The 26,840-nt window shown below is 39.0% G+C and overlaps 2 protein-coding genes across 4 annotated transcripts; both read right to left on the bottom strand.

The window, feature by feature from the left end:
• Window positions 1-1,769: 1,769 nt before the first annotated feature.
• mbtps2 (membrane-bound transcription factor peptidase, site 2) lies at window positions 1,770-26,840 on the bottom strand. 3 transcript variants are annotated; one of them, XM_020926007.2, is made up of 11 exons: window positions 26,533-26,840; window positions 24,025-24,173; window positions 23,044-23,182; window positions 22,670-22,773; window positions 22,037-22,164; window positions 18,825-18,943; window positions 17,652-17,832; window positions 14,795-14,901; window positions 13,965-14,163; window positions 4,519-4,594; window positions 1,770-3,634 (listed from the first exon to the last, which is right to left on the bottom strand). In XM_020926007.2, the coding sequence occupies exons 1-11, from the start codon at window positions 26,605-26,607 to the stop codon at window positions 3,412-3,414; spliced, it is 1,500 nt and encodes a 499-aa protein (XP_020781666.1). In that variant the 5' UTR covers window positions 26,608-26,840; the 3' UTR covers window positions 1,770-3,411. The 3 variants fall into 3 exon arrangements, with proteins under 3 accessions (XP_020781666.1, XP_055006882.1, XP_055006881.1); XM_055150907.1 differs by lacking the exons at window positions 1,770-3,634; window positions 4,519-4,594 and adding an exon at window positions 13,122-13,251; XM_055150906.1 differs by lacking the exons at window positions 1,770-3,634; window positions 4,519-4,594 and adding an exon at window positions 13,149-13,281.
• On the bottom strand, window positions 8,877-10,528 carry LOC129408103 (E3 SUMO-protein ligase ZBED1-like). The gene is made up of 2 exons (XM_055150908.1): window positions 10,226-10,528; window positions 8,877-10,066 (listed from the first exon to the last, which is right to left on the bottom strand). The coding sequence occupies exons 1-2, from the start codon at window positions 10,517-10,519 to the stop codon at window positions 9,605-9,607; spliced, it is 756 nt and encodes a 251-aa protein (XP_055006883.1). The 5' UTR covers window positions 10,520-10,528; the 3' UTR covers window positions 8,877-9,604.

Raw genomic sequence — 26,840 nt, 5'->3', positions numbered from 1 at the left:
TTGATATACTCCCTTATTGTAAGCGGTAATGTCCATATTGAATGTTCATATTGCTGTCCATCCTAAAAATAACTAAATTAAACCTATACATTACATTTCTTTTCATTTGTTCATTTTATACCAGTGAAATCATTTTAATTCACCTCTGACTGCTTGTGTTCCTTTTGGCTTTCTATTATTCACCTTGAGTCGCCTCTGCTGAAAAACCAACTCTAATCACACTCTGAGAGAACGGACTGTCCCACTTCTCTTCAGTCTCTTGATTTCTGGAGAGATACAAATAAATAAATAAACTCAGCGGGACTGAGATGGGAACAGCACATACCGTAGTAAGTCTGATCCGATTTCTGACCCCAGACAGAAAGTTGTATTGCTTTACCGGAAATATCCCACTGTATGGCTTTAAATACATCCATCTGGAAACAGCATAAAGTCACTAGACGTTATAGGTAAGAATCTTGAAGAAGTAGATGGAGTTAGAGAGATTTTGAGCAATACCAACACCTATAATAATTAACCTATAATAAACCTGTAATTGATTAAAAGCAAAATAGATGTTTCAATAATGCCACACTGTGAAACATTCCAGATGGAGCAATAACATCCCCATGGAGACAAGCAGGTGGAAGTAAAGTTGCATCTTTAAGCTTATTCAGACTGTACTATATATAGCACCATCTTGTGTTCATTGCTGTACACTGTCCCACATTTTCCAATTGTTTGAGTGAATGTTTTAGTTGCATTGGACAAGGCAGTCGGGATGGGAGATATGAATTTATGTTTTTAATGCAGGGTATCCCCAGGTTTGACTGCTCCAAATTTAAGACTTTTTAAAGGCCTTTTTAAGACCACTTAAATGAAAATTAAGACCAACATCACACCCATTATGCGGGTGAAAAACTCCAGAGCCAATACTAATAACGACCAAACAACTACGGTAGTATATCTAGAATCCAACAGCCACTGTGGATTAAACCTGCACTTCCCCATGATCCATCCCAAGTCTTCCTCCACTCTGATTGTTTACTCATTGCCACCGGCGCCAAACCAAAGTATTGTTTGTGTATACTCCAAATTAGACGTTCATTCATGTGATTTCATGTTGTTATTGTTTTTTCCTTCCTCCATTTAACGTTGCTCTGCAGCCCGGTTGAGTATACAGAAAAATAGGCTAATGAAATTTAAGACATCTGTGAAAAAAATAAGACTTGGACAACATAATTTAAGAATTTTTAAGGCTTAATTTAGGAACATGAAATTTAAGACCTATTTAAGACTTTTAAGACCCCGCAGCTACCCTGTAATATATATATTTTTTGGAGACGATATCCACTATTTGGCCTGCTGCTGTGGCCGATATTTAGCTTTTTAAATCCATAGTGTGACTCCAAATTTATCTGAAGTTAAATTAACAATCAAAAATTAACTTTTCACTTTTGTATAAATAATAACAAACTGTATTTTACTGGGATATAAAATGATTAGTTAAATATTTCGGTAAACATGCAGCCATATGACGCTCTTCTATTTGCATTTTGACTCATGAGTCTGTTCAAAGAGGGCACCCAGAGAATGAAGCAATGCAAAAAATATCAAAATCAAATATTGGTATCGAGTATTGGCTGAGACCGATCTAGAATAATCATGCTGGAGCGGATACACTCTGCCGATCCTACGAGGCAGATCAACTTGAAAAGAGAATTATAGTAACTATTTCACAGAAGACAGCTACAAAAACTACTGTACGACTCAGATAAAAGTCCTTTTTTTTATTAACCACATTTGGTAGCACTTAAATTAAACATTTCACAAGCTCATTCAGTGAACATTTACATCTCGACCAAAAGCGAACATGGATGAATTATGAAAATACAAGACAAACTGGAATCACCAATACAAAATGTCCATAATGTAAATGAGACCTTCATTCACAGTTTATGGTTACTCATATGTTACAGAAATGGCTGAAGCAGATCCATGCAACACATTAAAGCACTTATTTTGTATTTACTCCTTTTTAAAGTCTTTAAGTTTCACAGCAGCGACTTTTGTACAAATATGATAAACAGCTTCCACAAGTTTAACAGGAAATATGGCGTTAGGATAGCTGCTCAACAAGGCCCAGTACTAAACATAAACTGTGAGTTGTCTCAAGATTTCAAACAATACTCTTTATTTGTCTATGGCTCATTTATTTTGTGTGACTTTACCAGTTTTGTGTAAAATTAAAGTGGGACTAAACACCCACCTAAACAACAATCACGTATCAAATAGAGCTGCTAACTTAGTAGCACCTGAAGGACTTAAAGGGGAGAGTGACAGAGGACGAGAGGCGAGGTCTAGAGAAATAAAGAACAGTGAGATTGGTCGACAAGGTATTCACACTTCAGACTCCGCCCCTGCAGTGCTTTAATCATGGCAGTTCTGAGTGATATCACATAGTACTTGGAATTACAGCACACACTTTGTCGACTGTTTTCAACCGGAAAGCTGCAAATATGTCTACACCGGAAAGCTGCAAATATGTCTACAGTACAGTACACAGTGCTATTGAAACACCATATAGACCGTTTAGTAGCAAAAAAAAAGTTGAGTAAGTGTTCAGTCCCACTTTAACTATTGTCAGTCCAGCACATGAACACATCGAACTTTGTGCACTAATAAATGGATAATGGTTTAATGTTTTATAGGCATCTAAGTGTACATCTAAGGCTTGCCTTCTTATATCGAATTAATTTTTTGCAGCCGCTAAAATGAGCACTGTATTTTTTGGACTATAAATCACACTTTGTGTGACTTACACTCCGGAGCAACAAAAAATATGGTAGCTCTGCCATTTTCATTTTGTGAAAGTAGCTCAGCTCACCGAACGCAAAAAGTTAAGAACCCTGGTGTAAAGCATAGTACCATTGTACCATTTTATATAGTAAATACAAACTTGGGTAGAATTGGCAATATGTTTTAATTAACTGATGAGATAGTGTGTTACTATGAAGCCATGACAATCCAAACCTGTGAACACCTGGTAATAATGAACAGGAGTAACACAGTTTTATAGTACAGGGCCTTGTTGTCCGTTTAAAAACATCATCCACTGAGAGTAGAGACAGTCTGTTGATACAAAGTCCCATTATAGTGCTTTATTTTAAGTGCATTATCTGAACATGTGCTTTTGTTGATGGCGAGTGGAAGTAACTGTTCGTTTACCATTTCCCTGTTGGTCCCTTTTTGTGTTCAAAGGCAGAGGTCCTCTTCTCTAACAGTGTCCAGACAAAATGGCAGCACTTCTGGTATCACAGAGTCTTTTTTGTTTGTCCCAGTACAATCACAGTTGAATGGTCCGCTAGCCTTCAAACGCAGTCTATAAATCTCCATTACGGTACAGTTTTTTTCCCTTTAGGCTGGAGAAGTTTACCTTGCCGTGACCATCCATAGGCCCAGAGCTACGTTGGCCGCTAGCAGTGCGCTCCCCGCCAGCAGCAGGAAAAAGCCAATCAGCTCGCGTTTCTGCCTCTCGGTCACCACGGTAACCAGCGTGGCCTCCAACAGGGCGTTCAGCATCCATTGCCCGTCCAGAGCGAAGCACGGCACTGAGTTCACCACAGCCAGCGCCCCGGACAGTGACACCACATATCTGAGAACAGCGGGTTAAGGACAGAAGGACAATGGATATTAAATGAAGAGAGAAAGGGAGAAAGCTGAGGGGGTGAGGAAGAGGACAGAAGCTAAAAACAACTGGAGAGGAGGTAGGGGGAGAGAAAGTCAATCAAAGAGTCAAATCTAGTCTCTATATCTATCTGTTTGGCATCATTTTAGTACTCTCAAATAAACAAGTCACCCAGTAATACTATTAAATGAACAGCAGTGTATAAATGTGGTTTACATTATATATTTTTTCCCCATAGACTAGAAAGCTTATTCAGAGCTAATCGGCTGTGTGGTAACTAAAGAGCAGATGACCTATAATTTTACATAAAATCTATTTCTGAAACTTTATAAAAAAGCTAAATTATTCAAGTATTTTCAAGCAAGTCTTGTGTCTTAACTGTGCTTTTTTTAAAAAGCTATATTAGGCTGTCGTCAGACTGCAGGGCTTAAGGCTCAATTCAGATTTTTTGTGAAATTCGATTCATTTATTTTTTTTCACATTTCCATTTAAATGCGACCTGTATGTGATCTCTAGTGTGAACTTAAAATGCTCCAATAGTGTCCCACATGTGCATTGGAGGACATGATGACGTCACATGCAGCGAGTGTGCTCAGGGTTTATGGAAGTAAACATGGACGAGAGCTTTGAGTGCCGGGAGATATTAAAGTTGCTGTCGTACCGAAGCCAGAACAGGCTGTTGTCTGAACATAGCCTAAGTTACCACATAGCTGGTTAGCCTCCACAATTCCTTTGAACTCTTGATATTTAAATGTCTATGGGGAAAATGAATGGAGAATTTACTTCAGAACCGAAGCAGGTGGTCACTGTTGAGCTTCATAGAAATGTTTGATCAGTGGCTAAAAGGATACTTGCAGAAAGTCTCCAAGAAAACAGGCAGGTCCAGATGGAGAAAACCAAACCGAGGAACAAAGTTGGTCAGACTCACTGAAAGAAAAAGACCAAGTTACAAACCTTCAAAAACATACAAACTCAAGTACAGTATGTAACTTTCTGGAGGTGGCATGTGGCCTGTATGATTCCATGAAAATAGAAAGTTAAAACCACACTTTGGAACATTCTCAAGTTAAATACTGTGGAAGTTTATAACCAAAGGAACTGACAGGCCCTCCTCCAGGCCAAATAAAAGTCAAGTTTGTGGAGATGCAAGTCCACTCAGAGTAAAGAGACAGGTTTTTCAGTCCAATAAAAAACACACACATTAATTTCAGTCTATGAGCTAAAAAGTTATATACTGGGGCTTTAACCCTTATATTGTGTTCGGGTCAAAACTGACCCATTTTCAAAGCTACCATTTGCTTTTTTGTACTGGAACGAGGATTCATATAATCCTCAGACACAACTATTTTAACCCAACAAAATTAATTTTCACAATTTTTGTAAATTGTAAAGGTCTCAAAAAAAAAGTGACATTTGAGGTGTTATGGGTCAAAAATGACCCGGCAGAGAATAGTGGCTGCACTGTAAACCCAAATTAGTAATCATTATTAAAACCGCGCATGGTAAGTGATTGCACTGGGATGTCTAGTTTTTACACTATCAAGCAATTAATTAATTAATTAGCAAGGTCAATTCCTTTCATTACCAGCAAAAGTTCATCAAAATATGATCTAGGGTACAGAGGTTGTAAAAAGGTTGTAGGCGTTTTGCACCGAGGTTGTGGACCCATCCACTGACAAAAAAAAGTGACAGGCCTCCAAACGTTTGTACGTCTTCATCTGTTGTCTGGTGTAGAACTGTCTGGAGAAGTAGGTAGTTTGTGATCTCCTCTGCGTCGATTGTCGGCAAATCTTTTACGAAAAAGTCGAAAATTCACTCATTTTTATAATGGGGTCACGTCCAATTTATTTGTCAGCTAACCAATAAGAACTCTTCTCCATATCTGTATTTTCCAGAGCTGTGTTTGTCGTGTTTGTCTTCACTTTCTGCCTTCCACCTAAAATTTGTGCGTCATCGTGATCACGTGACTGAAACCCTCGGAACCACTGCGGCAAAAGTTTGGATGGCGTTTGTGTCCGTGGAGTAACGACACACCGAGATGACGGGAAAAGCCGGGAGCAGCTGAAGTTTGTGTTTTCTTCCCAAAGACGTAAATCCGTTGGCGTCTCTGTCCAATTAGAACCTTCCCCAGACGCTCACACACATTAAATAAAGACGACTTAATGAGTTTTCCATCTACACCTCAATTCAGAATGATTATTTCCACGTAAACACCAAGGAGAATATTTTAAGTCCAAACTATTTAATTCAGAACAATTAAAAAACATCATGTGAACGTGGCCATTGTGTTCTAACAGTGAGTTTTTTAATCATTTCAATACCAGGTTCAACATTTGTGCGTTTACCTTTTGGATATTTCGTGGCAAAGTACAGTGTGATAAAGAGTAGAGGGATGTGCAAAAATATTGAAATATCGATATATCGTATCGTTTAATGTGATGGTACAGTATCGATATCGTGGGCTGCTGTATCGATATATCACCAAGAGCATTTTTGGTATGTTTTATTAAATGATTTTGTTACAGCTACAGTTTTGTTGTGTGTTTAGTGGAAGGAAACTCGTTTATGTGACACGTTTGACATTTTCGCTGTTTTGATGATTAAAATGTTTGTGTTTCAGATGAACTTTGCACAAGAAGTGGTTTAACAAAGACTTTCCATGATTTAGCCTTTATTTTTTACTGAACCGTATCGAATGGAATGTGCACTGTATCGAGGTTTGTATGGTATCAGCGACTTCTTAACAACACTCGGCCACAGTCAACAGGAAAGCTGCAGCTTAACGTGAGACCTGGCACTGCACCCAGTGGGATAACACTCGACCCCTTACTCCCACGTGAAACCCAGACATCCGTAGATGAACAGGATGAAGACTCGGCACCAGCCGAACAGAGGACTCAGAGCTCTGGTGCTACATCTTTGCCGGAGTCCACATCTGCCTCTTCAGCCTCTCTGGATCAGGAGGAGCAGGAGAGGGTCCAGCGGCTTCGAGAGAAACTGGCTCAAAGCTGTGCACCTTGTGTTCAAAATTGGAGGAAGCAGAAAGTTTCAGAGCTGAATCTGGGTAAGCTCTGGTCCTGTAACCCGTGCAGTGTACCCCTAGAGGATGAACAGGAGGAAGATGTCTCGATTTTGGACCCCAGAGCTCAAGTCTCTGCTACATCTCTGCAGGAACAGCAGAGGGATATGCAGAGTGAGCTTCAAACAAAGCCACTCTCCACTGAGAACCTGTCTGCAGGTAATCAGGAAGAAGTGGTCAAGGCAGCTGCACAGGACAGGTGAGTGCCCAAAGGACCAAGCTTCAGACGGTACATCAGGAACTGGTCCAGAGCTGTGCACCCTGTTACCAGAATCAGCCTAAGTCTGAGACTGAGACTTTTGAGACTGTGTGGAGCGCTTCAAAGAGCACACACCTCTGCTGTTACCCACATCATGCTGTGGAACCAGAGGAGAAGGTCTCAACTGTTCCAGATCAAGACCCAGGACAGACCTCGCCCACCTCCAGCACCAGGTCTGCAGTTGAACAGGTGAAGGAGATCCTGGAGGAGGCAGCAGTGAGGGTCACTAAATCTGCGTGCCTCAGCAGAGAGGAGTGGCAGGAGCTATTGGACAGTGTGAGCTCCAACAGTGACGAGGCTGCAGAATCTATTATCAGCATCATCTGTGATGAGATGGGTTCCTCTCACCACAGCAGCTCCCAGGGCTCCAGTCCTGTCGATTTCTCTGGCAAAATATCCTGTTCATATGGAGTTTTACACAGGATCCAGTCTTTCCTCACCCTGTGTTATGCTAAGACCTGCTTTAGACGGCACGTGGTGGAACTCGCCAGAGAACGTCAAGTCAGTGTTGACCTGGACACGATTGTGGAGGACGCCTCTGCTCCTCTGGAGAAGCTGGTCCAGCTGTCTCCAGACATCCAGGAGGGCAGTTTCTATGAGAGACTGTCCCGGGACATCTCCAACGGGCATCACAAAGACGTGAGCCAAGACCTCGCTCTGGTCATGGCCAACCACATGAGCCCCAAAAGCTCTTTTGGAATCTGAAGATTTGATCGGAAAACCCAAAGTACAGTCTCCAACTTCATGATCAGCCTGCGCGAGTGGCTCAGCGCACAGAATCACCAGCCCTCAAAAACAGATCCAGTCAGAAGGTCCCTTCATAAGATCCACAAAGTGGAAAGCTCTCTGTCCCTGCACCAGGACCAGACCACCCCAACTGTCACAAGTCCCCAAGGCTCTCCTGGACATTCTCAGTGTGAGTGGGAGGCAGAACATATCTGGAGCTTGGCTTATGAGGTGAGCAAGCGCGTCCTTCAGACCAAAAAGGTGTTTGAAATGCGCTCCATGGTCATCAAACTGGTTGAGCTGCTGCAGTCAAACATGTGGGGATGGAACGTGAAGGTGAGACCTGACAGAGAGAACATCGTGGAAGTTGCGGAGGCCGTGTACAAAGACCTGTGCACAGGCTTCCCAAAGGAATTTGTTAAATTCAAGGACTTCGTCAACGAGGATAAATTTTTACAGACCACGATGGACACCATCCGGAGACACCTGGTGACGCCACAGAGAAGGAGCAGACTCAGCCCCTTCTGCCGCGCACTGCACCGCATTTTCTGCAGGTCCTGTAGGGGGCGCTAGCTCCACACAGGTCCTGTAGGGGGCAGTAGACCGAGCCCCACAGTAAACACCCCCTGGAACATGCTCCTCTGCACCGAATGTTCTTGATCCGATGGAGAGGAGCGGAACAGAGTAGAAGTTCTTTGGTGAAGGTGTTTAATGAGAGCAAATGTCTCCTCTGCACCGGGTGACCTTCATCTAATGAAGAGGAGACGTCATGTGGAGCTGTTTTTACTTGACAGAGCGGCGGATGTTGAAATACTCTTACTGAATACTGAAAACTAACAAAAATGAATAAATAAAAACAATACATTTAAAACAAATTTCTCTCATCACAGAGTATTCTATTGTTGCTTCAAAATCACAAAGTATTTTCATTATTTTTTTGGGGATTGTTTGTTTGACAAGTATCCAATAAAAATCAAATCCATATGCTATATGGATATGCTGATTAGTTAATTAGTTAGAAAGAATGTGACAAATATTTTAATCATTTATCTTTTTTTATCTTAATACTTACAAGTAAATCACAGTAAATAAAGACATTTACACTTTTATGTACGTTTGTATGTATGTATTTGATTATTTATTCATTTATGTATTCATTTACATACTTTTGGTTTTAAAACACTTACTGAATTGTTTTATTTGGATCGGTCCAGTAATTATAGTAACATTGAGCATAAACCAAAGCTAAACATCTGGAGTCTCAAAGTTAAAAGCCAGATTCTACCACAGAATTTGAACCTGTCCCCAGCTCAGATTTAAACAACAGAGATTCAAGAGTGGGTATTACGCACAATTTATTGATTTATTTTAGCTATGTTGTCACTAGGGCCAGATAAATACAAGATGTAATATGTGGCGACACATCAGTATTTATCTGCAGAGTCATTTGTCTCACACACTCAGACACATATTTACTAGGGGTGTGCATTGTCATGAATCTGGCGATACAATACGTATCACGATACACGTCACGATACGATATATCGCGATATATCCCGATACTAAATCAAATGACAATTATTGCGATTTATCATTACTTATACTATAGTAAAGTACACGTTCTCAAGAAATAATTCTATGAAATAAAATTTATTTCATTTTTTTCATTTTGTAAACAGTAAATTTAACTGTAATTCAAGTAACCATTTCAGAAACAAGTTGCATCTTGGTCAAACTCTTAAAATTTCTTTTTTTTTTTTTTTTCTTACTTTTGGCTTCCACAACAGAGAGAAAAATCATTAAGCCTTAATTCCAAATACATTTATAAAATACAAATTGTTTTAAGAAAATAAAGCGCAATCCATATTGCTTCTTAATGCAATGAAAGAGCAAAATCATTCTTGTGCAGGAACACAAGCTGATCAACATGCCCTGCTTTTAAGACACTTCTCTGGGACGTTACAATGTCCCCTGCAGAGGAGAAAACCCTTTCTGATGGAATACTTGTACCTGGGATACAAAGGAAACACCTTGCAACCTCTGCTACATGAGGATACGCCGCCTCATGCTCCTTCCACCAGTGGAGGGGATCTCCACAGAGTGGCAATGGTGTCTCATTCTTGAACCGTTTTACCACTGCTTTGGCCACATCATGTGCAGATTTTTGTGTGACAGTCTCTCTTGCAGAGGCAAATGTTCCCAGAAGCTCACTCAGCACAGATGATGCCCTTGGTCTCTTCCAGGGTGGCGGGCTGGTGACAAGCTGATCATCGTCAGGATGTGATGACTGGATAACTTCATCCCCTTCTGTTTCCTCGTTATCACCTTCTTGCTCCTGACAAACATAAAACAAGCTTTTAATATGTTTTATTAATTCATCTTTTGTATTACACAATCAAATATTATACACATTTATAATATATAATTTAAATGTTACTCGTATGGTTTTATATGCATGAAATCATGAAGTATTTAAATATACTAGTTTACTTACACAAGTGTGTTTTTGTATTTCTGCAACCACAGGATCAGTCAGGGTGGAGTAGATGTGGACAGCCTCTTCTTCTTCTTGAAACGGGGGGTCCACAGCACTTGCCATGTACAGAGTGGTCATCTCAGTAGAGTATCTTTTGGACAGATCTTGTGCTATAACTAATTTGACTTCCCTTGAAGTCTCAGAATCACCAGGATGGTTTTCTGCTGCCATGACAAGCTTAGCATGAAGACGTGCAATGAGGGACAGTGTTGGCATGCTCTCCTCAGACATCACTAATGTGGCATCCTTCATTGGCCTTAGTGCTTTGATGACCGTTTCTGCACGTGATGTCAGACTCACTCAGAGTGAATATATCCTTTTCATTTTTCCTGACTTCATTGGAGAGGAGGGCTGCGCAGATTGCTGGTTGCTGTTCTAAAAACCTTTCTGTCATGTCGTATGAGCTATTCCATCTTGTAACAACGTCTGTGATCAGTCTATGTTTTGGTAGCTAAAGCTGTTCTTGTTTAAGCTTGAGCTGGTGACTGGCTAAAGCACTGCGTCTGAAGAAGGCTGTGACTCGTCTAATTCTGCAGAGCAGTCTGGCCACGGATGGTACTTTTATGATGTGAGGTTTAGGCTGTGCGCAAAACACTGAATGTGGGTCATTTCTGCTAGTCGCGCCGCTACAGCCATGTTAGCGGCATTATCCATCACAACGACTGGTCTTTTAGCGTTCAAACCCCATTCAATCACAGCTTCACGGAGTAGAGCCGTGATGTTTTCTCCCGTGTGGCTTTCGTACATTGGCCGTGTTTGTAACACGTGTGACACCATCTTCCACTGGTCATTAATGTGATGAGCTGTTATGGTCAGGTATGACTCGGTGGCTGTCCTGCTGGATGTCCAACCATCACAAGTTAACGCAACTCGCTCTGCAGAACCTAGATCATTGACCAAGGTATTCTTTACTTCATTGAACATTCTTGGCAAAGCGATGTCCATATAATGTTGTTGGGATGGTATGGTGTACCGAGGCTCGACAGTGTTCATCATGTAACAAAACCCTTCATTCTCCGCTGCGCTAAGAGGGCACATGTCTTTACAAATGTAGTACATAATGGAGTGTGTTATTTTTGCAGCAAATTGCGAGTTCGGGGGGAACTTGACTAAATGAGCTTGTTCAAGAGTCATTTGAGATGCCGATGGTTTTGCCTTGTTTACCTCCAGTTCATCGTGGTGTCTTAACACGTGAGTCCGAAGATTAGTGGTGTTTCCTCAGAATTTTATTTTAGCTCGGCAGGCTTTACACACCGCATGGGTTTTGTCATACTCAGTTGTTCCATCTTTGTTATAAAAGCCAAAATGTTTCCAAATATCCACCTTGTACACGCTTGGAGCTTCTCGCAAATCTTTCTCCTCATCTGCCATGTTCAGAATGATCAGAGCGGCACGCCGTGCCCCAACTACCGCGAGATATCTATACTAAAGTCTAACACGGTATGGCTCTCGCGAGAGTATATTGTCGTTCTCTAGTGGTGAGGTAGTTTAATAAGGTCCAGTGCCGTTTCCTGCCAACTATGAAATGAAAAAATGAATTTTTCGTGGAAAATATGATCTAAAAAAATCGATTCGGACGCATTTTGAATCGATACGGGAATTGCGCGATGACATATCGCGATATATCGCTGAATCGATTTGTTCTTACACCCCTAATATTTACACACACATTTACACACTTTCACACACACCCACACAGGCCCCCTTCAACACACCTCCACAACGTGAACTCAAACTTTCCCATAGAATCTAGATACACATACACACAGAGACACACACGCAGACGCGCACACACACACACACACACACACACACACAGACACAACACACGTGCAAACACCACACACACAGGCCCCCTTCACCACCCCTCCCCCACATGAACTCAAACTTTCTCGTAGAAAAATAATCCTATTCGTAATATAGAGCCTGGCTTCATTTGCTTAATTCTGCTTTTTATTCATTTATTATTGCAGTTTGTGTTTTTGTTACTTTATTGTACATTTTCAAGAGTGTTTAGGGATCAACCCGCTGTTGTTTGAGTGTGTAAATTTGTTTATTATCGTTTCTTGTCAATATTTTCTCCAAAAATATATCGTACTTCAAAATATGTAATCCTTTTCATCTGTTCTCGATTTCAAAATCACTTGATTTTTTTCTCCCAAGATATTACTTCATTCTGTTCTTTTTATTCATGCATTATATTATCTTTGAATTTGAACACATGCAGACGCACACACACACACAGGTCCCCTTCACCACCCCTCCCCCACGTGAACTCAAACTTTCTCATAGAATCTATATTCACACACACACACACACCGGTCATCTTCACCCACGTGAACTCTTCTCTTTCTCGCAGCACATAGATACATTTGAATCTAAAATAAACATTGTCATATATAAACAGGGTTTTAGTGAGATATTATCAGCTGTATTCTGTTGCAGCATCAGTCAACGTGAGCAGGTTTACGGTTTATGAGGCACTGGATCAGATCTTTGGTCATGACAGTGATTCTGAACACAGAGGAAAGTGAAGCTGAGGAAGATGTGTCTGAGGATGAGGATGAGGACATAGACTGAATAAAAGAAGTGGACTAAGTGAGTGTGATGTCACCCACAGTGTTCAGCGCCGCTCAGACGAAGCTCACAATGCTCACGAGTTACAGGAGTGAATCTAGAGCCAGGTTCCATGTTATGAATAGGATTTTTTTGATGGACAAAATAGCAAATAAAAAAATCAGGATCATGTGGCGCAGGTTAATACGAATGTTTTAAGTCAAAAATGATGAGGCTCACAGCAGCAGTTACAGAGAGAGGGACGAAAAGATCCCAACGTAAGTCACTTGAAGCCAGAGTCAGAAAGAGCCTCCTGGAGAACTTCCTATTTGGAACGCGGCGGCTACAGCGTTAGTTGTGTCCATTCATTTATATACGGTCTATGGATGAGGATGAGGTTCAATATGACCCTGAACAAGAGCACACATCTGATGAGGAGAACCCAGATGTCACAAAGGCTGAAAGAGACGTCTTCAAGTCAAGAAAAGGTGACATTTCATGGTCACCTCTTGACACCCAATATAATTATACTTATATAAATTATATTTATATTATATGTATTATATATAATATAATTATGCTTATAGTATAATTATATAATATAATTATGCTTATAGTATAATTATATAATATAATTACTCATTTTATCACTATAGGAAATATAATTTTGATTACAAAAACTGTTTAAATTCACAAAACGAGTGGTACATTTTAAGATAAAAGGTCTGTGGAGTCAAAAATAAATAAAGAATTAAAAGTGTTTCCATGGACATGAACACATACTAAGTTAGATATGAGGTGAAAAACAATATTGCATGATTATTAGTGTTTTTAATTTTTTTCAGGCTGAGTTAAATCACGGGTCAAATTTGACCCAGTAACACTAAAGACGTGTGTAGCTTTCTAACACAATATAAGGGTTAAAATCAGATGAGAACACTTAACAAAATGTTCCACAAACGTCTTTTGAAATGCATGCTATAATTTGTCTTAGTGGAACGTTAAACATTTACTTAAAAAAAAAAAAAACATTTTGCTTAACATTTACTTTAAAAAAAACATTTTGCTTAAAACCAGTATTTGCAGTTTCTGTCAGATGAATTGCAATATAAATTTATAAAAACGTTTCAGTTTCACATACCAGCGTGGTGGAGGTGTGGAGGGAATCCCACAAACAGCATGTGTGAGTGGGGGGGGTGGGTGAGTCGGATGAAGCGCGTCTGGTTTTCCAAAGACGGCGTCACACAGACACTGGAGATCTGCGAGGTGGTGGCGCAATCCTCATCTGTACGACAAACTCTGGAGCCGGTCACCATCTTACGCACCGGCATACACGCATACTGTGGGAGGGGTGGACATACACGTACTCAAGGTTCAAATATAGAAGCACAGTATGTAAAAATTATCTCAATCTCAATATTTAATACCGATTATAATACAGAATGTTATTTTCATTATATAAAACAACTATACTTTCTTTATGTTACCATGAGATCTCATACAAGTTCTGATAAAGCTCAAAATTATACCAAAAGTGTTCAGGAAAGCTTACATTTTGTCCCGTTAATGTGATATTTTTTTGGCTTAAAATATCAAAAGCATAGTATGTAAGAAACAAATATATCATTAATGTGCAGACATTATTGAGACTGTTTCATTGAAAGTTTTTGCATAGTACAACATAAAGTAACTACTACTATTAGTACAACTTAACAACTAATTTCAAATTCATATATTACTAGGATTAAATATATACTGTCACACAATTTAAGTTTTAGAGATTCAGAATACTCTTCTGAATCTACCGCTCAATGGTAAATAAATACATAAAATATTAAATTACAGGTCATTTTACATCAATATTTTGTAAAGGAAAAGAAAGCCAATGGAAAAAAAAGAAAAGAAACAGGAGTTGCTTTTTCATTTTTGTGGCAATAAAATTTCATATCGAGGCTGTGGAGCTCGTCTGACCTCTTTGTCCCGGATGCCCTTCCCCTGCGGTTTGGTGTAGGAGAAGCACAGGTCAGTCAGGCTGTTGTTACTGCAGCAGTCCACCGTCCCGTCCAGACGCTTGTACGCTGCAGAGACAAAGACAGATGGAGAGACAGAGAGAGGGAGAGAGGGTGGGGTTACATGGATGTTTAGACTGTTGGTCCAGGGTAATGGAAAATCTAAAAATAAAAAAATAAAAAACATCTTAAATTTGTGGGTTTATTAAAGTAAATAAAAAACACATACACACTGCTCTATGAATTAACCATCACATCTCCATACAAAACAATATTAGTTATGCCCTCTGCATTTGACCCATCCTTCATTTGAGAAAACTGTCAAGAGTAACAGCAATTACACAGGTAACCAACTCAATATTTTTGGTTAGGATTAGCATCTTATTTTCAAGGGTTCTGTCTTAAATGTTCTGATGAGTCTGGTACATAGCTCACTGAAGCTCACAATCCAATGCATTATGAAAGTCTTTTATGCTTTTGTGAGATGTCGTGGGTTCTTTTTAACTCAAAGAAATAATATGGCATAGTCAAAATAGTGTTTGTGAATTTATTTACAGAAGAGCTGGTGCCTGTGGTGCACACAGCTCTCCTCCTCAAAACACACTGCCTTTGTACAGATGGGAGTCACATTTTATAGTCCGAGACTCCTCCCCAATCAATTAACAAACAAAAATGCCTTTATCTCTATAAATAGAAATAAATAAATTCCCCTTTTAATACAAAAAAATCATAAACATTACCAGAATCAAAAAAATGACAGTAATAAACTTTAAACACAGATAGGAAAAAAAAAATCCATCCATTTTCTTCCGTTTATCCTGGGCCGGGTAACGGAGGCAGCAGTCTAAAGCAGGCACTCCAAGACTTCTTCCAAAAAATATCCAAGTACAAAAATGGAAAAGTCACCTGATATTCTTCATAATGTTACAGATGCGAGCCCTACATGACGCAACGTAACATGTAAGACAGTGATGCTCGGGTTGGCTGACGGACACAGACGCTGAGAGGCGGCGAACGTGGAGGAAAGTTTGAAACTGAAAGAAGGGCTATGGAGAAAGGAATGTTTGCGCAGCAATCAAGACAGACTGTTGCGATGGAGATGTGTAGAAACCTCGAGGACAGCAGAAAACAGCTGGGCAAGTAAAACATCGGTGTGAGTGTGTGTGTGCATGTATATCGGCGGGTCTACTCCATCACAGGAGACATTACAATATTGCCAATTGATATTTTGCAGTGACGTCTGGGGTGTTCTACAGGTATGTCTAAGAGGGAATGTTCTGCAGCTACCATAGTCGTACGATGTACATATTTTCATGAACCTGTGATCAATACGAGTGTGTCTGGTTTAGGTGTTAGATGTTCCACAAAAAAGGTGACTAAGTGACTAAATTAAAAACCTAGTCAAATAAAACCCAGATTAAAGTCTAATGTGAGTAACAGAGCTTCAGATAAACACAGCAGTGCCTCCAGTTAGCACCACGCCTCTAGGAAACGTTGATGATATCAGCTGGAAAGTATCAGTACACTAACAGCCCTACAAAAGAGGAGGATCCAGGCTTGTTGTATTTTGCTTAATGGGAACAAATCTCCAATTATTCAAAACAAAGCAGGATCTCCACACAGACAGATGAGACACAATTATCGCAGTCAGACTGTGGCAGGGAGCCCAGATCGCAGGAGATTTGGCAGGTACTCTGGACACGGGGCCTGTTTTGTTCACAGTGATAGATTAGGCTCATTTAATTACCCGGAAACAATAACAGCCACCAGAGAAGCAGTCGGAGCTCGGAAGCCAGATGTGGAGTCAAAAGTCAAACCTGGTCTTGCCTTGTACACATGAGCTGTCAGCCAATCAAAGCTCATAAAGGTTCAGTTATCGCTAAATTGGGTTCTCATATCTCTAAATACCTCTAAAATGCACCCAACGGCGTAAAAAAGTGACTACTACAACCAAACGCTCACACACACTCACACACACCTAACTGTGTCCAAAACACCCGGTCAATGTCCAATCCAATCTCACCTCAGAAACTAAAAAGGGTCGAGCCTGGGTAGGAGAGAGAGGGGGAGAGAGATAGAAAGATAGACAGATAGATAGAGGCAGAGATAGAAAGAGAGAGAGAAGGGGGGGGGGGGGTCAGCAGATTGTCCACGAAGAACCAGGTGAATTCAATTCTATTCCTTAGAAGTATTTCCTCTGGAAGGTATTTGAGTATTTCTTCAAGAAGGTCTTCTGCCAATTCACTCCCACATTTGGCATAAAAAGCCTGTAATATTTCATAGGTCTCCATGGGTACGGAAAAAACAAAGTTCATTTCACACAATCCAACTGTCCCTTACTTGTGTCCTTTGAAATTAACTGCACATGCTGCATCGAGTTGGTTAAAATCCCATGACATGATGTTAAAAACTGCTCAAAAAAACCCCAAAAATTTCAAATCAGTGTGTGAGCCAGTGTGTAGTACTTGGATGTAGTGTTGTCACGATACGTCTTCTTCAGTTTTTTTTTCAATATTAAAATATAGACAGTTATTTTATGTATAAAATAACTGTACATTCTTATGTCCATAAGTTCTGATAAAGCTAAAATTACAATAAAACTGTTCAGGAAAGCTCACACTTTGTCCTGTCCTTTGTCCCTTAGTTCACTTCTTTAAATTAGTCTAAATTGAACCATGAAGCCACCAATTAAAAAACAAACACTCTATCACCTCTGCCACTGTCACCACAAAAAGCTGCTAAAATTATTACATTTTTTGCACAGTTCTTTACAGCACCACTAGGGGGAGTTATACCTCTACGTTGTCTATGTTACTCACGTCTGCCGTGGGCCCAGCTGGGCTGCAGGCTGGCGGTGGGGACGCAGTATCCGGTCTGAGGCGTGTGGGACAGATGAGACAAACACTGGGTCCAGTCCTCCACTCCTCTGACGGGACAGTCCTCCAAACCCGTCACTATGTCCCCCACAGAGAGACCCCTGGGACCATCTGCAGCAGAACCCTGCACACAGAGAGTGAGGGGGAGGGAGAAAGAGAGAGAGAGAGGGGTGAGAGAGGGAGAAAGAGGGAGAGAGAGAGATAAGAAGAGGGAGAGAGGGGAGGGAGACAGTGGGGAGGGGAAGGGAGAGAGAAAGAGAGAGGGAGGGAGAGAGAGGAGAGAGAGGGAGTAACAGAGAGAGGGACAGAGAGGGAGTGAGGGTGGGAGAGAGGGAGAAAGGGAGAGAGGGAGGGTGAGAGTGGGACAGCAAGAGAGGAGAGAGAGAAGGGGGGGGGCAGCGAGAGAGAGAGAGAAAGGGAGAGAAAGAAAGAGAGAGGGAGAGGGAGAAACAGAGGGTAAGGGAGAGAAAGGGAAAGGGAGGGAGAAAGAGGGAGAGAGAGAGGAAGAGGAAGGGAGAGAGCGGCGAGAGGGAAGGAAAGAGAAAGAGGGAGAAGAAAAAAGGAGAGAGAAACGTAAAGACTGTTGAACTACATTATTTCCTGCTGTGAATGGTAGGTGGCCACCCGCTTGTCTCCATGGTGATAGAAATGTTTAAAGGTGCTGTATCTGATTTGTTCCGTCTCAAAAACCTAAAAAAAAAAAAACTAGTCCATTTTAAATAGTTTGAAGAGATCCACCAAAGTTATTCCTCACTTATTTTATGCATTCCCCCCAAATTATTCACCATGATGAGTTTATAAGCGTTTTTCACACATTCCAGGAGTTTCACAGTCATGGTAAACCTAACAACAACTAGCATGCTAACTGTACACTGCTGATTCTCTGACAATAAAACAGTTTATACACACAGTGACCATGTCTTGACCCCAAAAGCTGATTTTACCATATTTCTGTACTAAGACAAGACAAATTTAGCTAGAAGAGAAGATAAAAATTTGTTACAACCAGATTAATGCCATACTACAGAACATTCAAAGCAAAGCAATGACATCTCCATGGAGACAAATGAGTGGCAGAAAAGTTACACAGTGCACCTTTAAATACAGTAGTCATACCTGTATAACATCAGTGACAAGGGCCCCGACTCCAGTGGTGTAAACGGGAAATAAAAACACGGGCAAAAGGAAAAGGAAGGCCAACGCTGCCACACACAACATGAAGTTATGCCACACACCTGCAGGAGAAAAAGAGAATATAAATAAAATAAATTAAATAATCTTCCAATCTGTTAAGTAACAAATAACTCAATAATTAGTGACAGGGACAAATAATCAGACTTGCAGAAACCTCAAAAGATCTCTTTCTCTCCATGGCCGTGCACCAAAGTACATCTCTGACATGTTAGTGCCACATGAACCATCTCGTACTCTGAGGACCTCGGGAACGGGCCTCCTGCTGGTGCCCAGAGTCAAGACTACACAAGGGGAGTCATCGTTTCAGGTTCACACAGCTAAAACCTGGAACAGTCTTCCTGAACATGTGAGACAGGCCTCTACTTTGATGCTGTTTAAATCCAGGCTCAAAACGGTTTTGTTTAGCCGTTGTTCTCTCTAATTTATGCAATTAATGTCTCTCTCGCTTATTTAATTTTAATCTTAAATTTTATGATGATGATTTATGTTTTGATTTGTTTTTATTGTGATTTTAATGTTTTTCTTATTCTGTAAAGTACTTTGAATTACTTTGTGTACGAAGTGTGCTATACAAATAAACTTGCCTTGCCTAAATTTACGATAATTGTTATAGTATTTACTGATTTATTGGACTTTCAGTGGTTATGTCTGTATTCTTTAAAACTTTTGCTGTTTTTCACGTAACAGGAATTAAATTTTTTCTTCTGTTTTTATTGACTTTACCTTTACTATTGGATGTTTTGCATAGAAATATGTCTCTAAATTAGTAAGTAGTAATCACGTGAAACCAATTAATACAACACAAATTCATAAGGAGTTAGGTTAAAGGGTCTATATAAGTCTATTTTCTGATCTGTTATAATGTTGTTTCCTCTGCAAAACAGACCTGAAGTTGTGTTTTGCGTTTCATTCACACATTGAGCTCTTCTGTCAAACTGAAAACACTCGGCAGCACCTTCTGATATCACAAGTCCACACACCTTCACTAGAATCATTTGGATAATTTCAGTCCAGTCAAGGCAGCTGTTAACTCGAAAACTACCACTACATGACATCAGAAGGTGGAAAAGAGCATTTTGCGCTTTGGAGATGTAGACAGAGTAATAATAATGGATCACTCAAACTTGTGTGAATGAAACAAAACACAAGAAGTAAGTTTTTGATGAGGTTTTAACATGGCTTAAAGCTCATAAGGGTAACTTTTGATGTAATATAGGACCTTTAAGTTGAGTTAATATAAAAGCCATATATGTTTTAATAATAATAATGATAATAATTTTGGTCGACCACAGTGTTTTATGTAATTTAAGTGATGTTAAATGATGTAACTGTGGTAGTGTTAGTTTTTAAAGTGGTTTCTCACATTTATGGTTTTGCATTTATAAAAAATATGACCCATAAAACATCATAATATTATCCTCTATTTTCCAGCAGCTCGATTTTCATCTAATAGCTTTATCTCTCCTACGGCAGCCTGAGAGGGACACCCATCACGTCCATGAGTGAATAACTGTCAGCTTAACCAATCACTCCATTAAAACCCCATTTTCCTGATTGCAGAGTGAAATGATTTAATGTGCGCTAAACTGTCTCCCGCTAATACTCGACCTCAGAGTGACCTCCCACTGCAGAATGGACTGATATCTGTTCAACTAAACGCGTTGTGTAATTGAGATGGATGGTCATAAAATATGTATAGAGCTGCACAATATTGGAGAAGATTTTGATATGTAATATAATATGGCTCTACTGTGATATCAACATTACCAGTCAAAAGTTTCGACATACTTTCTCATTCTTCTCACTTTTTCTCATGTTTTTCTTTATGTTTATCACTTTCTACTTTGTAAATACAAACTGATGACGTCAAAATTATGAAGCAAGATGTGTGGACTTGTGTAGCAAAAAAAAAGTTAAATAAGTCAACTAAGTATTGTTTTTATATCAGATTTTCTCCCCTTTCCACCCTTTGCTTTGTCAGTAGTTCTGCAAACTCTTGACCTTCTCTCATTGGCTTCTTGATGAAGTCTTCTGAAATGGTTTTCACTTCACAGCCGGGTCATTCCACCTCAGTTTACCCCCAAAAAATGCAATTTGAATGATCACATTGTCCAATTGCAAAGAAACTGGTGTATGGGTCATAGTAAAGAAAGCCAAAATCTCAAATTTTAGCATCATTGGAGAAAACGGTTGCTGAGATATTGCAAATTTCAAACTGCATTTACTCAGCAACTACTAGTCCAAGGTATCTCTGGAAAGGGGAAATCATAAGGAATCCAAATCTGGATCTGGATAATTTATTTTTGCATTTGAGCACTTTTGAGATGAACTACCTTTTGACCTATAATTTCATCTTGAAATTGTCAATAATGATATCGAACCAGTAGTTGCTGAGTAAATGCAATTTGAAATTCAGCGACCACGCGAAAAAGTGAAAAAATGAAATTGCGATATCTCAGAAACTGTTGGTCCGATCAAAGTAAAACTTGAAATTTTGGCAATGATTTACCTATATACCAAGTTTCATCCAAATTTGACAAAGTAGGGTTTAAGTCATTGGGTGAACTGAGGTGGACTGACCCAGCTGGGCCTTGTCAGGGTCAAGAAATGTTAAAATTGCAAACCAGGGTTCAAATCAAAGGGTGGCTATTTAAAAAAAAAAATCTATAACCTTAAACAGTTTTCAGATGTTTTGAGTTTTGTTTACTACTTTCCATATGTGTTCAGTCATAGTTTTGATGCATTCAGTGAGAATCGACAATGTAAATAGTCATGAAAATACAAATTTGGACTATAAAAATATATATTACCATACATTATTTTAATATATACACAACATTTAAAATTTATATGTGTATGCTTACTTATTTTGAGAGCCAGAGTGTCAAAATAAAAACTTAATGTAGAAAAAAGTATGAAATCAAGGCTTATTTAGGTCTAGCTTTTTCATTTAAAAAACAGATTTTTATTAAAAAAACAACACACTTCTGTAATATGGATATTGCAATATTTAGTTGCTATATTGATTACTGCGTCAGTCAATGTTGGCACACAGAAACTTAATGTTTTGATATTGTGCAGCCCAAGTTTACACGTGATTTTAAAGCAGATATTTGAAAGTAAATGTTTCTGACCAGCGCAGAAGATTCGTAGCTGTTGTGTTGGAGATATGATGTTGAGGTGAGTCGTGAAGAGGTCGACAAAAGCTCCGGGGTACACCACAAAAATAAACATGCCGAAGCCATTCACTCGCACCTGCTCCCTGAACAAAACAAGACACACAATATATCACAGTCAGACATAAAATACTGCCTGCTGTTTTACATTAAAGCTCTGTACACGCTGACTGAACCCACAATCAAGTATAAACTAAAAATGTCCAGGATGACTAATAAAATTGGCTTCTACAAGGTATACTTTAATTTACTTTAATATAATATCCTAATTTAAACTTGTGAGCCAGAAATTCCAATGTTGCCAATGAGTAAAGCTTTAGCAACCTTAAAAATATTTTGATTGCAACAAAAATACTAAATATGTGTATAAATAAATACATAAAAATAAAATAAAATGTAAATGTGTTAAAAAAATAAATTAAAATGCTTGCCTAAAAATAATATTAGTAGGCTACTCTATTTTACTACAAACATTTATTTAAAAAAAAAAAAAGATTACAATAAAAAAAAATACAATAATGACTGGATTTTGAGCCTTTTGCTGGTTGTCATAGCGACAGTACTTTTCCAAAAATGTGAACGAGAGTGTACCTCAGTGCTGCCACCGCATGGCCAAGCTCGTGTATGACACCACTGAGCAGCAGAGCGACAAAGAAATAGGCCAGCTGATTGGTGGGAAGGTTTACTCCAGGGACCTGCGCATAAAATACATAAAAAGAGGCCTGAATACTAAAAATAACACATTTTCCAGTACTCACTAAGCTAGTTCACAGTTTAAAGGTCCAATATTACTCAGCATTGACTCTTTCGAGGTTTTAGCCATGTTATAATTATGTTTCGTCATCAAAAACATGCATGCAGTTGTGTTAGGTATGTTTGTGATGAGGAAACATTATAACACAGATCAGAAAACAGAGTAATATAAGCCCTTTAAGTCTAGCCACGCTTTATAAATATGCTCTCACCACTACTTGTAGGGTCTGCTGTCCGCCGATACGAGGATTGTCTGTGGTCATCTGGGCCAGAGTCTGCTGCAGAGTCTTTACCAGAAGAACCACCGACCCCACCATGGAAACTACGCCAAAAACTAGACCACTGTTGAACCTAAAAACATGACAAATACATAGTTATTACTAGACCTCGCACGATAATTACTATATTGACTTATAGTTTGATAGTTAGTGTTTCATTCTGCTGTTTTTTTATTGCAGCTTGTGATACTTTAACAATATTCAAGATTTAGAATACTTTTTGTTGTTTAAATCTGCTCTTGGGTTATTGTTTTTGTGGGATAATAAATTAGTTTAAATATTATTGTAACATTCAATCTATTATGAATCTACTATGGATCTACTAATTCAATAATATACACATTTGGACAACAATTTTTAAGTTCATACTGGTCTCGTTTTTGGTTAATATTAATCAAATGACAAGAAAATGCAATTCTAATCTTGCATTCACTTTACATACAGAGTCACAGTGAGTTATTACACTTCCCTCTAACAAGCCACAATACTGCTGTGTCTATGTGGATTAAGGCTCTTGACCATGGACACAACAATATTATCCATTATCGGAACCAGCCTCCCTCCAGTTAGTGGGCAAAACTAAACACACTAGATTAGACTGTCCCATTAATTAAATAATAATCACTGACTGGTAGTTTGGTAGTTTCTAGAAAGTGATGATTTCATGACATACAAGCGCCAGATTTCCCTATTGATTACATTGTACTTTACCAAATAATTAATTAATTAAATATCCAAACGGTAAATTAATATTAAATAAACCCAAGAACTCAAAGTATTGTAACATAATTTTGCATTTTAACAATATCTCCTTTTGTATTCATTAATGTTGGCCTATAGAATGTTGTGATGTCTTCTGAAACCCAGCAGTACTTGATAATATTATATTGTAAGTGATAAAAGTTGTGCCCTGACCAGAGGTACAGGGCGCGTGGGCGTATGCGGGCGCAGTAGGCGAACAGTCGGTTGAACATCGTGGTTTGCCATCGGATGTGAAATGGAGACAACATCAGACCTCGACTCGCCAACCACGACTCGTAACTGATGCGATGGGTCATAGAAGACTGCGGGAAAACAGACAGCAAAGGTTACATAAGAGTAACAGAAATAAGGTTATGCATGTATAACAGAGCTTTTGATTAACGATAAAGGTGTATTGCTTTTCTCTATTCTCTATCTTCATGGAGACCAAACCAGACCCGAGTTACAGGTCAGATCTGTGGAGAGTTAACCCTGCTCAGAGTCAGAATTCATTTTTTTGTAATTTTGAGCTGTAAAATAATTTAATAAATGTAAAGTAGAACAGGTTAATGTCACACAGTGCACCTTTAACTATGGCTGGAATATGGGTTAAAAGTATTAATATTCAATTAAATTTTATGTCTTCTTTTCAAAAACAAAATAAAAACAGCTTTCGATATTGACCTCATAAAAAAGACTTTTAATCAGTATAATTTAACAAATAGGCTGAATTTCTTCCTTTATAGTCTGGACTCTGCACTAAACCACACCCTTTTACTGATAGAGGATTTGTTGTGGCAGTTCACTGATAATTTGACATGATTAATCTTAATTATAATTAAATAAATTTGCCCATCCTTAGCTTGTAGGGATGGGCAGTACTAAATGTAACTGTGGGTATTATATGTGTTTCCTATTGACAGAGGAAACTTGCACGCTCCTCCCTTAAAACAAACTGAAGTATAATTGGTATAACGGCAAAGTAGAACAACAAAAATAGATTTCCTGTATGCAAAAGGACTGCTTCAATATTAAATAGAAGCAGTACATGACAGTTTACCCAAAATGTATTGAACAGAATAATAAAAATGATGCAAAAATCTGGGCGTTAAACAACATCCAGTGATTTTCTTTTGTGACGCTATTCAAAGACAAACGGTTAGCACATTGCAGTGTCATGTGAGAACCGTCCCAGGGGATCTCAGTGTTTATTTTGCTCCTGTTTGACCCTTTGAACGACTTGTTTACTAAGATGACATCATTTGTAAGCTTTCAAATCTGGAACACTGCGTTGACGCCTCTTTCCACTGAAAAACACTGCTCAAAATGTAGCAAGATAACATGATAATCTTGAAAACATCAGCCTAATGATTTGAGGAATATGTAGAGACAAAATATAATTGTTTACTTATAGACTTGTAGTTATGATGTGGCCCAAATTAATTAAGAATAATAAAGACGCTACTGGATAGACCTGGTAGATGAATTCCCATATCCAAAAGAAAAAACAAAAAAAAGCAATAACTGAATACTTATAGCAATAATAAATAGTGAATACTTCAAATTTAATCAATAAGGAATAGTTCAAATTGATTTGTTTGGAAGACAAAATAGTTTCTGAGAAGAACTTGACCATTTTATTTCCTGACAAAAATAGTCCAGTGTTAACTCTTCTTTGCAAATAGCTATTCTAGAAAGTGAAATTAAGATACTACAAAGCAATCAGGTTTACATTGTTAAAGACCCCAGATTATGCCATTTTCTGATCTATGTTATAATGTTGTTTCATCAAAAATATACCTGAAGTTGTGTTTTGCTTCATTCACACATGTTTAACTCACAAACTCTGCATATTTAGGAGTTATTCTCTTAAACATCACAAGTTAGAACGGAGCATTACGAGCTTTGGAGATGTAGACAGACATATAATAATAACAGGTTTACTCAAACATGTGTGAAATGAAACAAAACACAAGTCCCGCTATATTTTCATGAGGTAACAACATTATAACACGACTTAAAGCTCACACAAACGCATTCTGTATAATATAGGGCCTTTAAGCTTCAATAGTCATGCACACTGACTCACAATTTTGCGTTACATCATGATTGAGTTACAAGTGGATTAATAACAAACAGGATTTCCGCCAAAGCTTCCAGATATTCAGCTGCTCTCCTGCTCCTGCTCCTAAGAGGATATTAGAGCTACATCCTTACAGAATGCAGACAAGTCCTCAGCTCAAGTGGAGGGAGCTAGGATGAACATGATTGGTTGAAAACTCTGCTTCTGTTGCTAACGTGACCACATCAAAGCCAACTGTGTATATTTTTATGTTATTGTAGGCCATGGGGAACAATGAATGAATAGGCTTTGAGTAATACCTAAAAGGGCAGGATAAAATGCATTGTTTACATCAAATTCATAACAAAAATGACACAAGAAAGAACAATTATAACAAAATAATGTGTTGTTTTCACATAAAAACTGGGACTAAACCTAGATCTAAACCAGGACTAAAATCTAGGACTAGAAAAGTGTCAAAACAAAACCAAATCGATCAATTTTAAAGCAGCCACCATCTCAAACTCGTGTCTAATGTTTACTGTAATCGATTTTATTACTCTAACAAAACTTTTAACAAATAAATATGAAGGATTTGTGGAATAATTAAGCATATTTACCCTCAGCATTGTGTCGGCGAGGTAGACAGCGCACCAGGCTGCCATAACGCCGATGACCAGAGACACGGGGATCATGGTGCATCAACAGCGGGGATTCAGTGAGCTCTAGGCGGACACCAATCAGGCAGCACCCCGGTCTCCATCTCCACCGCTCCTCCACCCGATTCTACACGATCCTACACCCCGGGAGCCATATTTAGCACCGGGTACGAAAACTAGAGCCGTGTTGTGAATTACAGAGGTCGAAACGTGTGCGTGCGTGCTCTTATTTGGGATGCGTTGAATGGACAAATCATCAGCATCCGCAA

The sequence above is a fragment of the Boleophthalmus pectinirostris genome, unplaced genomic scaffold, assembly GCF_026225935.1.
Source record: "Boleophthalmus pectinirostris isolate CB_2022bp ecotype Guang Dong unplaced genomic scaffold, ASM2622593v1 HiC_scaffold_15, whole genome shotgun sequence".
NCBI classification, from domain to species: Eukaryota; Metazoa; Chordata; class Actinopteri; order Gobiiformes; family Gobiidae; genus Boleophthalmus; species Boleophthalmus pectinirostris.
Note: the sequence above shows the minus strand (reverse complement) of the source record. Positions and strands in the feature narration are given on the sequence as shown.